Below are 17354 nucleotides of genomic sequence, written 5' to 3'. Positions count from 1 at the left end.
CCTGCTGGTTTGAAGAACTGAGTGGATGGAGGTATTCACTAATTTAGAGGGAACTGGTGAGGGGATATATTTTAAGAAGAAAGATGATCTCTTTTGAAATGACTGTTTTTGAGGTAATGGTAGGAAATGTATTGTCAGTCCTTTGGTAAGTATTCATGGCAAGTGTTAGAGACCTGAGTCTGGAACTCAGAAATAAGATCTGGAGTAAAGACATTAGAATTGGCCACAGACTGCTGGTGTATTGGCAGTCACCATGTGAGTAGTTAATACCCTGGGGAGAGCATGCAAAGGAGAGACATAGCTAAGGATAAAACCTGGGAAACGTATGTATTTAAGGAGATGTTAGTGAAAGATCAGTCTTGAGATACAGGAAGATAGCATTGCTGAATTTTCAAAGAGTAGGGCATACTCAAAGGTGTCATAAGCCTGAGACCAGTGTGTTAATGGAGAGTAGTTGTCCCTCCGAGATAAGCTAATTAGTTTTCCTAACTACAGACTATATACTACCATTCCTAGCTAGTTGTTTTGAAATATTTGATCTTAGTCAAAGGGAAGGAAAGGGATGAGAATGTGGGGTTGGATCAATAAAAATTGATCTCCAATTCTGGAAAATCAATTTAGTATACCAAGTATTGGGAAGGTAGTATATTTTCATGTACGCTAACATACTGTCTTTATTATGTACTTTAAGTCGCAAAGCACTCCATATGTTGGCTATAATTTTATTATCCATCAGTTAACATACTAATGGTTTAGATTTGTTTTTAAAGGCAGTAGGCTTTTAATGAAATGTAGTACAGTCAGATAGGTCACCCAGAGAAGGCAGATAGAGGTCTTTGGTAAAAACTCTGTTTGGTATCTGGTTCTTAGCTCTGATAAACTCAGTTTAAAATATATTGGTTTATAAAAAGTAGGATGTCAATTAAAAAAGAAATCAGTCAGAAATTAAGATAAGCTCTTCATGCTTGTTGATCTTGTTGGAAAAACAGTCAGAATGAGCTAAATCTTTGATGGGGGTGGGGAAGAAAATTTGCCTACTACATGGAGGGTTGTATTCTTGGTGCTATACATAAAATTTAGCTGTCAGTGAGGGTTTATGATGAGTAGGCTGTGTGTAGTGTCCAGAGATGAGTAAGTCTGTCTGCATTAATTATGTAGTTGTGAACAAGTGTATTCTCAAAGGCTAAGGACAAAGAACTGATACTCTTTTTTTTTTTTTTCTGTATAGGAACTGGTATGAGGGATTTACAATGTCATATATTAGTACATATTAACAGTTAGTGGAAATGGAATCTGAAGTGCAGTGGGGTGCTATAATAATAATTTTTCTTTGAACCTACAGGTTCTCCTGAAAAGAAAGTTGAACTTTCATCTGTGAATCAAGAAAGCAGCATTGCAAACGCTATTAAGAATGGAAAAGCAAGTCCAGTATGTAAAGATCAGCGGGCTGGAAAGAAACCCATGGACACTTCATCGGTACAAGGCCAAGTGCAGAAGGGGAATGATGAATCTGAAAGTGATTTTGAATCAGATCCCCCTTCTCCTAAGAGCAGTGAAGAGGAAGAACAAGACGACGAAGAAGTTCTACAGGGAGAACAAGGAGATTTTAATGATGATGACACGGAACCAGAAAATCTCGGTCATAGGCCTCTCCTCATGGATTCTGAAGATGAGGAAGAAGAGAAACATAGCTCTGATTCTGATTATGAGCAGACTAAAGCAAAATACAGCAATGTGAGCCCTGTCTACAGAGACAAGTATGGCAGTGGACCAACCCAAGACCCTAACATAACACTCCTCACTCCTGCCCAATCACCTGCTGATGTTGGGGTAGAGACTTCCAAACCTGAATTTGATGTATTTGGTGCCGTGCCCTTCTTTGCAGTGCACACTCAACATCCCCAGCAAGGAAAGAACGAAAAGAACCTCTCTCAACAGAAGTTTCCTACTATGGGACTAGAACAGGAGGAATATGATGTGTTCACAAAGGCACCCTTTAGCAAGAAGGTGAATGTACAAGACTGCCATACTGTGGGGCTGGAGGCACATACTCTTCCTAGTTGTCCCAAAAGTGTAGATATATTTGGCTCTACTCCATTTCAGCCCTTTCCCACATCAATAAGTAAAAGTGAAAGCAGTGAGGACCTTTTTGGGCTTGTGCCCTTTGAGGAAATAACAGGGAATCAGCAGCAAAAAGTCAAACAGCGTAGCTTACAGAAACTGTCCTCTCGACAACGGCGCACAAAGCAAGATATATCAAAAAGTAATGGGAAGCGGCACCATGGCACACCAACTAGCACAAAGAAGACTTTGAAGCCTACCTATCGCACTCCAGAGAGAGCCCGTAGACATAAAAAAGTGGGCCGCCGAGACTCTCAAAGCAGCAATGAATTTTTAACCATTTCAGACTCCAAGGAGAACATTAGCATTGCACTAACTGATGGGAAGGACAGGGGAAATGTCCTACAACCGGAGGAGAATCTGTTGGACCCCTTTGGTGCCAAGCCCTTTCATCCTCCAGATTTGCCATGGCACCCCTCACACCAGGGCCTGAATGACATCCGTGCTGATCACAATACCGTCTTGCCTGGGCGGCAAAGACAGAATTCACTACACGGGCCATTCCACAGTGCAGATGCGTTGAAAATGGATGATTTTGGTGCTGTGCCCTTTACAGAACTTGTGGTACAAAGCATCACTCCACATCAGTCCCAACAGTCCCAACCAGTCGAATTAGACCCATTTGGTGCTGCTCCATTTCCTTCTAAACAGTAGATACTTCTGATGGATTCTTGGCATTAACTCCTGTTTCAAAAAATTATGAACAGTTTTATGAATTTGAAAGGTCACTTATTTGTATAGCTCTTTATATCATTCATTCTTATAGCTCAATCAGAATAGGTGATTTTGAAATAAACCAAATAGAAAAAGAAAGTATCTGTACAGGGTAGTAACTTGATGCCTCTTCCAGGCAGGAGAAAAGTGAGCTACATTGAAAGCTCTTAACCAAGGGTTTCTGCTACTGACATCACAACACAAAAATGCAAGAATGGTACTTCTGGTCAAAAGTACGCAGCACCTTTCCAGGGGTGTAGCCACTGAAAAGGGACAGTAAAACTATCTTGTTATTTTTGATATCAGAATGTCACTTCTGTGTGCATATCCCAGGCTCATTCCAGATCCAGCATTTAAAACTAGGGTTATCTGTACACACACAGATTATATTTGTGAATTTTTAAAGGTCTCTTCTGATTTTCATACACACAATAAAGAATGTTGGGTTGTCTGAGAAGTCTGACACATTTTTGCATAGAAAAACATAGAATGATAATCATGACTTTTCTGATGATCCTAGTTCTCACGAAGATTAGAAAGTTATTATCTGGAGTGTACAGAGATTTCGGTCCATACTGAACCTTTATCTACAAAGCAGAGCCAGAAGTAACTATTGTGCCTAAAACTTTTATTTTTAAAAGCAAGTGCCATTAATATGGAATACTTAACTATATGAAATAATGCATATGTAAATTAGCTTGATTTTGCTATTCCAGTGTATACAAATTTCAAAACAAAAACATATAAATATATACAATTTTTATGTCAATTAATAAATGTAAAGATATGAAATAGTTAAATAGAAGCCTAGAACAAAAAACAAACAGAAATCTCATTTGAAAAGTATAAAAGAAAAAGATGATAAAAAAATTTCAGCACTTCAGAAACATGCTATATTTTCTTTCTGAATGGCTTCTTCCTCTAAACTCTTATTATCATGCTAAAAAAGTAGATTATTGGAAAAACTGGGAGGGAGTGAGGATAAGGTTTATATAAAAATTTTAGGAAAAATATGTAGTGGAAGCCCTGATATTTAAGACGTTTACAATGTAAAATCATGTTGCATTAGTAATTACTTTATTAAATTACCACCTTTACCAAATATTCCCCAAGTCATGAGCAACAATTATTTTAGGTAGGTTTGGAGGGTAGAATAGTTTCAATAAAATGCACAGAACAGTGACACCCATAAAGCCTTATAGGCAGGACTCATGTACCCTGCTAAAGTATCCCTGCATGAACACACCAGATCCTATGATGTTTATAAAGTATTAGATGATGAGGGACTAGCTTCTTAATTCTGCTAGTCGATTGTGTCTTCAGTGCTAATAACCCAGCTACCAAATTGCCTTTTCTGTTCCCCAATTAGAAACTTGAGATTTTATAGGAATTGTGTTTAATGATAGAAATGACATATATGAATTAATGTGAGTACATATCTGTATTTCCTGTGTCTGCAAGTATTTTAAGTTATAATTAATTGTCTTCTATCAGATTAACATTTGAAGTTTCTAGAACTGTTAGAGTTATTTCCAAAAGGGTGGAAACTCTTATCAACTGGCACTCTCCTTGATTGCTATATTTTAAATTTAATTCAATTAAAATCTATTTTTATGAGTAACCTTATTAGGATCTCTTCATTATAGTGCCCAATGGGATAAGCTATTTGCCTATTTTCACAGTTCTGAACCAGGAAAAAAAGGCAAAGTCTGGGTATTAAACCACATAACCATTTTTTTATTATTTCTTTCTCCTCCTTTATATGCTAAATCAGATATAAATTTGTGGAAGATAGGGAAACAATATGTGAATCACAATGTAGCAGAGGCAGACCAAGCATTATAATACCACTTACAGTTGTAGTTTTCAAGCTGGACTGCACCAATTTCTTGTCTTTGTGCCAAAGGCAAATACTATGTTTGCACCCTTTTTTCTGATTCTCAGGTTAATATTGCTAATGCAAATGCTCAAATAGATGATCTTTAAAACAAAACGGATTCAAGTAATACTTTCTTTTTAAAATGAAGAGTTGATTACATATAGTAAATTTATGAACTACAGTAGGTTTGTTACCACTTTTTTTGGTTTGTTTTAAGTGAAAATCTGTTGGTTGATGTGTCCACAGTATGCTTCTTTGACTGTTTGAAGTACTTGGTCTCTGCTAAACCTCATGAATTTTGTCACAGAAGGAGCAGTGGATGAACCAACGTGGTCTCCTTGGGATATAAACATAAAATACTGGCTTTTCAATACACTGAATAGTTTTAAATGATTCAGGCACTAATGTAGATCCTTTGGGCTTATAGTATTAGATAAATTCTAAGGAAAACAAGATTTACATTTGCTTGTTACAGCCCAGCCCAGTGACTTTGCTCTTTTGAGATGGTAGCTCAGAGCAAAGTTTGTAGGATTCAATAGGAAATCCAGTGGTCTAGAAATGGGGAGACCATGTTGAAGTAGAGGCGTTTTCCCAAGGAGTGTGGATTTATACTTTCTGTTTTCATTCATCCCCTCCCACCACCATGGTCAAAGTGTAGTTCATTCCACATACTTGATGCCCAGGTAATTAATTCCCTATGACAATTGTGAGAATAAAGCTCCTAAGACATGTGAAAGCACTTAACACAGTACCTGGCAGGCAGCACTCAGTAGAGTTTGGCTCTATTATGGGATGGTCTAATTCTGGTTTAAGGAAAGTTGAAATTTTTTTTCTAGTTATTATGTGGGTGTTCCCTGTGCTTCAATAGGGTGTAAAATAGTCATAACTTTAAGCCTGTTATACTTGAACATCACTAAGGGAAGTAAAATAATATGAAGCTAGCAGAAATCTTAAGGCCAAAGTTGTTTCCTAACAGCTTTAATAAAGATTATTGATTTTGAGTAATCTTTTTAAAAAAGTGGACCATTTGGTTAATTATTTTAATATCACTTCAGTAAAAATATTATTAAAAAGATCAGCTTTTATGGCATTAAAGAATGTATCTGCTAAGACACAAAAATTGCTTGGTATACATATTAGGTGGAGGAGATCAGGTGGTAGGCTGGATGAAAATATAACTGGCTAGAATATTTATTCAGAAGTGTACTCCCCATCCCTGTGTATGTGTGTATTTGGGCACAGTTAGGACACTATCTGGATTTGCAGATGATGCATCTTTTGACCCTACCCTGTACTGAAACAGTGTTAGACTGTTGTCTTCATCTTGTCAGTGGAAAATCCTAAAGTGGAGCTCACTCTACTGTGCTGATGTCCAATAGGTAGGGTGGTGTTCTGACTAGTCAGCTACTCTGCTTGATTTGTTCTAAGGTTTTGGTACTACATATGAGCACTCTTGGAAGGTACAAGTGTATCAGTATCACTAGTTCTGAGGAGTTTGGGTACATATGTTTTAATATATGTAGAATGTGCAGTGAACTCTTTTTGTTGTTTTACTTTTCTTTTTAGCAAAACTACTCTTACCATTTTAGGTCCAATTGTTGAGTTGACAGTCTACTGTGAGAATGAGAAGACATATCTACTGTGAGAATAACATAAGTGATAGTTTAATTTTAAACCTTTTATACTCAGTGGTGTTTTATATATTAAGATAAGAATATATATACACACACATGCATGCACATGTCACATCTCTACTGCGGAGTTAATGTGAACTTTTAAAAATGGAATTGCAACCACAATCATTATCTAAAACCACATTCACTCCTAGTGAAGGTTTACAAAAGCCACTAAAAAATAAGATTGATAAAAATGTAAAGAATCATCATTGGGGGTTATTTTTATTTTTAAATTTATAGTGCTACTTTTGAATGAGAATTGTTTTTTAATATGACTATGCTCCTTTTGTGATTGAAAAGACAATAGTATAGAAGCTACTTTTTAAATTGCTGGCAAACAGCATTAAGTGCACTTTCTTTGATTACACTTCCAATTTTTGTTAAACTTGAATTTTCTGAAGCCTTTTATTGTACCACTAAGCAAGTAACTTTAACCTTTAAATAAACAGGATTTATGTCTTTATTATATTTCTAATTGTTATAAAACACACTTGCAAAATAGCTGGGAAACTGTTCTGAGGTAGAATCAGTTGCTTCCCCTGCCCCTGTATCTAATGAAGCACTAACTGATTTTATTACTTTATTGCCTTTACATTGCTTGTTCTTTTTGACTGAAATTGTCTCTGATTCACTTTGTTTTGTTTGAAATTTAAAGTTATTTTCTTACTGTATTTATCATACCTACTGTTTTAATAATCTGCTTTCTTTAAATACAATAAATCCCAAATGGATTGCATATTCTTTATAATCACTCTTTGGAGTTTTTCATTATTTGTCTTATTAAAAGTTTTGGATGTAAACTTCTATTCTGTTCTTTCATTCACACTACAGACATTAAGTACCTATTGTGTACCAGCTAGCAGAATAGAAAAATGTATAAGATTAGATCTCCGTTCTTAAGGAGTTCAGGTTAGAATTTAAGTAAGAAAACCCATTTTGACCTGGAATTTTTACAAGGAGGCTTCCTAGCACAATTTTTAAAGTTAATACTGTTGCTGATACTTATAGTGATGATACTAAGGCAGAAACTTAAGATTTCTGAATTACCTTTTGAATAACTTGTTTGGCATAGTTCTTGCATTATACGTAATTGTTTTTTGTTTTGAGAGATTTTTGCTATAGGGTACGTGCACTCGGTGGAGAGATGGAGAGGCAGAGGGACAGCCAGAAATCACCCTGCAGAGGGCATGGCCATGCTGCAATCCCTTCCCTCTATTCTCCTTTCAGGATTTTGGGCATGCATGAGTAAGTTTCAAGCCACTGGGTCTGGGACTCAAACCACAGTTGGCCATGTGGAAGTCTAATGCCTTAACAACTATACCACCTGCTGGCCACCACAATTTGTTTTTTAAACCCTGGTAAAGATTGATAACATACGTAACTTATATTTTAAAATAATATTTTAAATACATATTTAAAAATATTTGGTGGGGGCCAGAATGGCAGAGCAGTAACACAACTGGACCCACATTAGTTGTATCCCAGGGGCTCTGTTCAATCTGAATATGTGCATGTGTGCTTGTGATCCAGGCTGAGGCTGGAGGTGGATTGTAGTGAGGACCCTATTGGGGTTAACTGTTTCTCTTTCACAGATAATATCAAGTGAAATATTAAGTAAATATTATAGTTCTTCATGATTTTAGAAAAGAGGCTTTGGTACATTAAAAAAAAAATCTATTCATTGGATTGATGGACTAAGTTTAATTATCTTCTTATGTATTCCACAAACTGAAGTCCTTTAATTGGTGGTTTATGAAGATAGTCATCTTATTTGTTATAAATGAATTTTTTTTTTTAAGTAGTAACATTTAGATGTCATGTGGAAAAGTAAGGGCTTTGAATCTTTCTTCCCTTTATGATAGAAAGCATGTGCAAGCACATTAAAGAGAGCAAGCAAACAACCCTAGATACTGTCTCACTTTACCCAGCCCCAACTCAGGACTCTGAGTGTCAGCATATGCACCTGGCATGTGTTTCAGGACAACTCAGGAGTCCAACCACAGTCACTATCTGGCTTCCACCACTGCAGGGCCCTAGAGTTACTGCTGTGCCATAGGAGCTGGGTCCTTTGTATCATCAATTAATGGCATAAAGCAGCAGCAAATTAGAAAAGTTATATAAAAACAGTTTGCAATATATCACTGTTTAAGTTCAGTTATAGTTGATTTTAGAGAAAAATATATGCTACCATTTGAATTATCATTTAAATGCCTAATCTCTTTACAAAGAAGCCCAGTTCAAGCATCGTATATAACAGTAGTTAATATTTTCAAACTGAACGCATGACTTTTCTGGTTTTATTATTTGGCATAGTCAAGATTATATGCATGTTGGGTAGTATGTTGATTCCAGATGATGGGTGCAGGACTAGGACCTTGCAATGAGGGCTGCTCATTTCAGCCATCTAAGGATGGAGCTTCTACTTTTTCATGAAACCTTTACTGCTATTTACCTCTCTCTTTAGAAAATGTTTTCTTTTTTTTCCTAAAGAATTATTTTGTTTAACTTTATTTTTATTTTATTTATTTAGTTTAATTTGACCGGGTACGTGCACTCGGTGGAGAGATGGAGAGGCAGAGGGACAGCCAGAAATCACCCTGCAGAGGGCATGGCCATGCTGCAATCCCTTCCCTCTATTCTCCTTTCAGGATTTTGGGCATGAATAAGTAAGTTACAAGCCACTGGGTCTGGGACTCAAACCACAGTTGGCCATGTGGAAGTCTAATGCCTTAACAACTATACCACCTGCTGGCCACCACAATTTGTTTTTTAAACCCTGGTAAAGATTGATAACATACGTAACTTATATTTTAAAATAATATTTTAAATACATATTTAAAAATATTTGGTGGGGGCCAGAATGGCAGAGCAGTAACACAACTGGACCCACATTAGTTGTATCCCAGGGGCTCTGTTCAATCTGAATATGTGCATGTGTGCTTGTGATCCAGGCTGAGGCTGGAGGTGGATTGTAGTGAGGACCCTATTGGGGTTAACTGTTTCTCTTTCACAGATAATATCAAGTGAAATATTAAGTAAATATTATAGTTCTTCATGATTTTAGAAAAGAGGCTTTGGTACATTAAAAAAAAAATCTATTCATTGGATTGATGGACTAAGTTTAATTATCTTCTTATGTATTCCACAAACTGAAGTCCTTTAATTGGTGGTTTATGAAGATAGTCATCTTATTTGTTATAAATGAATTTTTTTTTTTAAGTAGTAACATTTAGATGTCATGTGGAAAAGTAAGGGCTTTGAATCTTTCTTCCCTTTATGATAGAAAGCATGTGCAAGCACATTAAAGAGAGCAAGCAAACAACCCTAGATACTGTCTCACTTTACCCAGCCCCAACTCAGGACTCTGAGTGTCAGCATATGCACCTGGCATGTGTTTCAGGACAACTCAGGAGTCCAACCACAGTCACTATCTGGCTTCCACCACTGCAGGGCCCTAGAGTTACTGCTGTGCCATAGGAGCTGGGTCCTTTGTATCATCAATTAATGGCATAAAGCAGCAGCAAATTAGAAAAGTTATATAAAAACAGTTTGCAATATATCACTGTTTAAGTTCAGTTATAGTTGATTTTAGAGAAAAATATATGCTACCATTTGAATTATCATTTAAATGCCTAATCTCTTTACAAAGAAGCCCAGTTCAAGCATCGTATATAACAGTAGTTAATATTTTCAAACTGAACGCATGACTTTTCTGGTTTTATTATTTGGCATAGTCAAGATTATATGCATGTTGGGTAGTATGTTGATTCCAGATGATGGGTGCAGGACTAGGACCTTGCAATGAGGGCTGCTCATTTCAGCCATCTAAGGATGGAGCTTCTACTTTTTCATGAAACCTTTACTGCTATTTACCTCTCTCTTTAGAAAATGTTTTCTTTTTTTTCCTAAAGAATTATTTTGTTTAACTTTATTTTTATTTTATTTATTTAGTTTAATTTGACCAGAGCGGGACGAAGAGGGAAAGTGAGAAAGCAAGCTGCCAGGTCTGCAACTCAAACTGGCCAGCCAAGTAGGAGTCCAGTGCACTTAACCACCACGCCACCTGCCAGCCCAGAAAATGTTTTCTTAAAGGTAGTTTCAGTTCTAGATCACTGTCTCACTACCTGCTTGGGAAGCATGATACAAAGTTTCGGGAGACCATGGTACGCAATAGCATCTATACTTCATATGAACAGTTACGATAATGCGTATGTAACACACTTTACCCAAACCCTAATCGCTGAGCTAATTCTTCATACACTCTGGCAGGGGTAGAATTACCAGAAATGAAGACTTTGGGTGGATATGGACCTACTTAGCTCAGTAACTGGCAGGAATTCAGAAGTATAGGCTTTGCCCCTGGATATTTAATACAGGGCAAAATGTATCTCTAGTAGGTACTTGCCAAATGGAGAGTTGTACAGCTCTATGCCAGTCAATCAGTCTTCAAATCGGATACTCTCCAGGTGAGACGCCAAAAGATGTGACAGATATTCCCTGAATCTTCATTTCTGATTCTAAAATATGATTTTAAAGCTGTTATGTACTATAAAGAAAGACAAGCAGCACTTAATATATTTAGTAAACCCAATTTATTTACATAATACATACTTTGCCATGCAGCTTTACTGAATTGCACTCAATGTTATAACAAAAGACAATTACTAGCTTGCTATTTGAAAATGCCTTTATATAGAAAGATAATTTTCTTAAATGAGTTAATAACTACAACCTTACAAATTGCTACAGACAATTTTAAAACAGCCATAATAGGTCATTTTAAAATGTACTTGTTAAGTCTATAAAGAGCTTTTATAGTTTATACATTGGTAAAATTAAAATCAGTCTTTTTTTAGTACTATATATAGCTGGACAGTATATTTTAATCTATAAAAACCAAAATAACTTAAATATACGTTATTACAAGGCTCAGATTTATAGGCAATTTAAAAATATTCTTTAAAATTAATGTCTTGACAATGTCTTTACCAGTAGTGCTGTGCACACAGTAGGTGGTCAGTAAGTGCTGACACACAGGAGTGATTACAGCTGAGAGCAATCCACACCCATTCAATCTTTATAATAATCTGAGTAAAGGTAAAAATGAGAGAGGATGGCTTTCTTACAATATTCAACATTTTCATACAAAGTTGAAATGTTTACATGTAATAATTCTCCTTATGGTCAGACCTGTATGCCTTTTAAATTCAGATACAGTTTTTTAAAAAGTAAACTCTTTTTATGTATTAACCCAGATGGCAAATATTGAATAATTCATACACTATAACAAAAAATTAAAAAATTAAAAGACAGTGAAACTTATAGTTCAATGTATTTTTAAAATTTTGTTAAACATTTTATAATAAAAATGATTTTATATCTAAAATAACTGGACTTTCCCCTCATTTTTAACTTTAATTATAACTATTCAGTGTATTTAATTTGGCCAAAATGACAAAGTATCTATTTAAAAGCAGTGTTATATAACCTAATAAGGGATGTTTTAGGAAAATATATCCTACCATTAAATACACTAAAATCTATCATGTAGCATATGGATCAAATTTGCAGCCTTATGAGGTAAAATAGCCATTTCAAAGTAGCATTCCCCCATAATGGGTATGACACAGTGTGCCTTTACTGAACCTAGTTAAGAGAAAATTCCCCTTCATAAGATACTAGCCTGGAAAATCTGTATTCCAAAAACACTATACTGGATTGAAACAATATTTTATACATACATGAACTGAGGCACATGAAAGTGACTTTGCTAATATTGGACATACAAAAGGCATTTTGGAAATAAGCATCATCAATAACATTTTATCTGATATTCAGTAATTCTACTGTTTTGAAAACACACCAGTGTTTAAAACAGCTCATTAATAAACTTAGGTAATATTTTATCTTCCAGTAAGTGACTGTTTATGACTATTTAAGGGATTTTGTGAAAAACACCAAAAAAAACAAGAGGGATAAGTTGTACGACAGGACAGTGACAAATATTTTTAAGTGTACACAATAAAAAGGAAGTTTAATGCTTCAGGTCCAAATATCAGAGTATAGTTATCAATATTTTTAGTTATCAATCCAGTGTTAACATATGCATAAATGGGGGACTTGAGCACAGATAAATAACCACATAATTGTATCTCATGACTGTTCTAAGGCTTAAGGTTCATTTCAGGGTCAAGACAGAGCCATCTAGATTATATGGCCTTGAAAGTAGCACCCATTTATCTGGGAACCCCCATGACAGAAAGTTAGGACTACAAATTCAGAGAGGAGAAAGCTCTTTTGGAATTTGGAGATCAAAACAAAACAAAATAAAATAATAACAAAAACTTTTGAAATCCACTCATGAGAATTCAATGTAATGGGATTAAGCAATATCTGGAATTAAAAGGCTTAGGTGGTGGTGAATGACTTGGTTATAAAACCAGAGAATCTGTTACCTCCTCACATAATTGGTTTCTAATGTGATTCTTATTTGATAGAAAATTACAATGCAAGTTCCTCTTCTAAACACCTCCCTCAACTTAAAAGAGAAGTTTAAAATTTTTGTTCTGGCAAACTCAAAACTCCAATGTTACCTGAAGAGAAGAGAACCTATAGCTAAAGGAAATACTATCTTAAGTGCCAGTTTCCATAAACTATGTATTTAAAGGATAGTGATTATTCAAAATCACTATCCTAGTTCATATTAAGCATAGGCTATGACAACCCTTGCCTTGATTAGGCACTTAAACTTGACAATTTACTAAAAACATCTTCTGTTAAGTAATCACACAGGATGACTCCATTTTCTAATGGAGATGAGCCCTTCCTAAAGAAATTAAGCTGGTGTTAAGTAAAAAAAAATCCTATTTCTACACTAGGGTCACATTCATTGTTGTTATTCAGCTGTTTCTTATGATCTCCAATTTTCACTTCCTGTATAAGCAGCAAATTAGTAGTTTTAAGGGTTGTAAAGCTGTTATTATTATAGATCCCCAAGTATATTTTTTCCATTATTATAAAGCATTACTCGTGATATATTAAACAAGAGACGATAGGAAAAACTATAAGACCTTAGAAATAGTGGGGTATACAACTCCCCATTATATATTGCTTAACAGCTGAATTCACCAGGTGGCCATACCTGAATTCACAAATGTGAAACATAGTCAGGACAAGGCTTGCTATGTCTGTACTGCATGACATACACTGTTGACTGATGCCACCAATATAACATCACTACTGCAAGGATATGCCATATTTGGTGGCTTGATCCGAGGTAGTTTAGTTGTCCTAAAAGGAAAGATAGAAAATATTCATTATAATAAGTTGACTTTAAAAGAAAAACATATTTCTATCTCAGGCCTTGGAAGAAGTACAGCTTAGTAGCAGAAAAATTTTGGTATTCTAAGTGCCTGGAGATTGACTGGAGATATCTAATTTTAAGATTTTAGTATTAAATATAATACTGAATTTTTGAAATGCCATTCCAGGTACATTTTCAGAATTTAACTTAATTTAAGGTTAATTTCAGGAATTTGATCTTTTTGCCTTCCTTATCACAACCTGTTGTAGAAAGAACTAAAAGACAGGGAAAAGGAACTAGTGTTACAAATCATGGAAATTTAGGTTTGAATTTGTGAGGAGAAGCAAATTCACTGTTGTGTTTAGATATGAACCTGCTAGAAGCACTTTTTCACTTTAAGCAGGTATTCAACAGGAAAGCTCGGGGCTGAATCTTGTGTTCTTTGAGTGACAGAAAAGTCTGCAATATGAATTAGTAATGTGTTAATTAAGGTGGATAAATTCATATTAATTTTTGTTGTTGTTTTAAGAGGTTTTTGCTATAAAGCACGTGCACTTGCCAGAAAGACAGAGACAGAGACAGAACAGCATTAAGTACCCAAACATCCGGATAATCAGTATCCCAGAAGGTGAGGAAATTAATAAAGGCATTGATAAGCTATTCCATGAAATTTTGGAAGAAAACTTTCCAAATATAAAGAGGCATTCAGATATCCAGACCCAAGAAATACAAAGGAACTCTAATAGAGTCAACTCAAGAAGATCTTCTCCAAGGCACATGATAGCAAGACTGGTCAAATCTACAAAGACAAGATGCTAAAATTGGCAAGAGAGAAACGTCACATTACTTATAGAGGTTATCCTATCAGGCTAGCCTCACACCTCTCATCAGAAACAATGCAAGCAAGGAGAGAATGGGAAAATATATTCAAAGTGTTAAGTGAAAAACAGTTTCAACCAAGAGTACTATACCCAGCAAGATTATCTTTCATATGGAAAGAAAGAATAAAAACATTCTCAGATAAACAAGACCTGAAAGAATTTGCCAGTAGTAGAGACCCACTCTTCAAGAAGTTCTGAAAGGAGTACTCAACCAGTGAAACTATAGATACATTCAGAAATAAGAGAACAAAAGGCAACCAAGAAAACAACTAATTTAATGCTAGGGACAAGAAATATCAATAACAACATAAAATGTTAACTTCCAGGATTTAAATGGAAAGATTGGACCACAGCAACACTGCCTTTTCAAAAGAAGAGGGTTTGAACATAAGACTGAACTGGCAAAATAGAATTTTATGACTTTTGAGTAAAACATTACTGATTTTTTTTACTATGCTTTATTTTCCCAATTTAAACAGTTTAATTTCTTTTGAGTTGTTGATATGTTCAGCAATATGTTAAAATATTTTTCTTTCTTGTTTGTTTCTTTAAATGGAAACATAAACTTTTCTTCCTTCCTGACCCCTCTGGAATTAGAAAATATTTGGGAATATTCTTACTTTGTGGCAGAAGGGTTATTTGCATAAGTTCAATAATGTTTGTTGCATTGATTCAGAAATTGGAAATACGCATTATTGGACAGGGCTTTGACTGGAAAGTCATATCTGAAGATTAATCAGAATACTATGGAACTAAGATGGATCTCAAGTAAGCCAACAGAAGCTCTTAGAAAGATAGCCTGGTATCATAAATAGTTTTGCCTGGCAGAGAGGATTAGAGAAGATATATGAAAACATTCATAACGTAAAATAACTTGGACTTTTCAAGCCCAGCATTGTAATCAGTAGAGACTGCAAAAGAGCAACCACACCAGAGGAGTATTTTGAGAAAGACATTGAAGGAAGAAAAAGAGTGTGATCTTTGGTAGCAGATGGTATATCACAGAATATCTGGGCAGGGCTGAATTAAGAGGGTTTATGTGTGACTAGTGTGCTGGGCATTTGCTTTTCAGCAATTTGACATGAAAATATTTTCTCAAACATTTAAAACCATACTGTTGCTATAGAATCACAAACAAAAATTATATAAAATTATAAGAAACATTTTAAACATTATCTTCAAAATTCAATATTTTGAAATTTTGAAAGTTTATTAACTGTCAAGAACTATGGAGTATGAGTTAAAATTTTTTGATATGTAAGTAAATGTTTGTGGAAAAATGTTTTAGGCAACATTTGGGAATAGAAACACTCAATAATATTGCAAAAGTAAGTTTTGTTTTGATGCTCTGAAGCATATACCTTGAACATATGACTACAATAAAGCTATAAAACCAATACACGACAGATACCTACCTGGAAAATACCGTTCTGGAACTTTGGAAATGTAGAATAGAAAAGCAAGAACAGCAATCATATACATCACAATTACACGGGGTGCAAAGTCCTAAAAAACAAAACATGTTTTTTAATATCTTCCTTCTGTTACCCAAATCTCAATGTACTAAGACTCTAATGGCAGATTTTAAGATTGTTAAACCTAAATCGTTTCACTCACTGATAGTCTCCAACAACAGAAACCTTGCTTTTACTATTTCAAGAAGCAGTCCACAGAATGGAGCATAGAGAACACCCAAAAGATCAGGCTACAAATTGAGCTTTAACACTGACGAAGATCTCCGTGAGTACCCTGCTCCATTTACAACATAGGCATAGGGGTCGAAGAGATGGGAACTGAGTGCCACTTGAGAACTGAGTTGCCAGCTGAATAAGCAAAGAGACTAAAGACCAGAGAATTATGGCTAGAAAAGGCCTAAGCCGTCCTAAGACACATATCTGTCTTAATATCCCCAATGAATGGTCTTCTTGAGTATTATTCTATGAAGCAGAGAGAGAGACAGAGACAGAGGGAAAGTGAGAAATCCCCAAGGGAGATTGCCACATCTCAATTCCTTCTCCCATCCTCTTCTCGGGATTTGGAGCATGCATGCACATGCAGCTAGTGTGATTTTTCAGTCCCTCCCTGTCACCACCAATATCAACTGCTCCTACTTTTCTATTGGTCATAAGGAAAGTCATGATGCATTTTTGCATAGAAAAACATAGAAAAATACATCATGACTTTCCCAATGACCTAATATTTGTTTTACCCTTGGTATCATCACTGACCCAGCAGACAAAAGCTAGAAATTTTGAATTCCTCCTTCACAGATAAAGACTTGGGTATTAATATACTGAGAATCACAAAAAAGAACTAATAATATATTAGTTCACAGAAAGAAATTTAGAAAAAATAGTCAGACTTTACTTTTGCAAGGTATGCTTATTTATATAGCTGTGAAAATTATGGCATTAATACACAATTACAAATATGTTCTCAACTGATAAAGACCCACCCAAATTATGACTTTACCCAAAAGGAATAAAATTGAAAGACAAAAAAGGGAAGATAAATATTGAGTGTATCAATCTACCTGTACAATAGGAGCACCAATTCCACCATTGAGCCAAATCCAATGAAGAGTAGGAATCACTCCATATCCCGAAACAGAACAAAAGATGATAGAACGGAGCCTTTGCCATTGCTGTGTGAGGTAATTGGGATGAATCTGCGCAAAGAACACTGCCAGGATCATGGCAAGCACTGTGATCAAATATACTTGACGCCAATACTAGAATGAAAAATACAATTTTAATGGTTATTAACAATAAGGTAAAGGG

At 35.3% G+C, this 17354-nt stretch overlaps 2 protein-coding genes across 3 annotated transcripts in view; one reads left to right on the top strand and one right to left on the bottom strand.

Annotated features, from left to right (window-relative positions):
* The window catches only part of BMP2K (BMP2 inducible kinase), a gene marked incomplete at its 5' end in the record, with an annotated part of 136537 nt that extends 129343 nt beyond the window's left edge, over positions 1-7194 (top strand). The window contains 1 exon segment of the mRNA XM_006151481.3: positions 1343-7194. Coding sequence (XP_006151543.2) covers positions 1343-2775 — 1433 coding nt within the window.
* A 5002-nt stretch (positions 7195-12196) lies between these two features.
* PAQR3 (progestin and adipoQ receptor family member 3) overlaps positions 12197-17354 on the bottom strand; it is a 16079-nt gene continuing 10921 nt past the window's right edge. For both annotated transcript variants that reach the window (XM_006151462.2, XM_027773067.1), the window contains 3 exons: positions 17108-17305; positions 15990-16080; positions 12197-13680 (listed from right to left, as the gene is read on the bottom strand). In XM_006151462.2, coding sequence (XP_006151524.1) covers positions 13538-13680; positions 15990-16080; positions 17108-17305 — 432 coding nt within the window. In that variant the 3' untranslated portion in view covers positions 12197-13537. The remainder of the gene's footprint in view (positions 13681-15989; positions 16081-17107; positions 17306-17354) is intronic.

Source organism: Tupaia chinensis, unplaced genomic scaffold (assembly GCF_000334495.1).
Source record: "Tupaia chinensis unplaced genomic scaffold, TupChi_1.0 Scaffold000318_1, whole genome shotgun sequence".
In the NCBI taxonomy this organism is placed as follows: Eukaryota; Metazoa; Chordata; class Mammalia; order Scandentia; family Tupaiidae; genus Tupaia; species Tupaia belangeri.
Note: the sequence above shows the minus strand (reverse complement) of the source record. Positions and strands in the feature narration are given on the sequence as shown.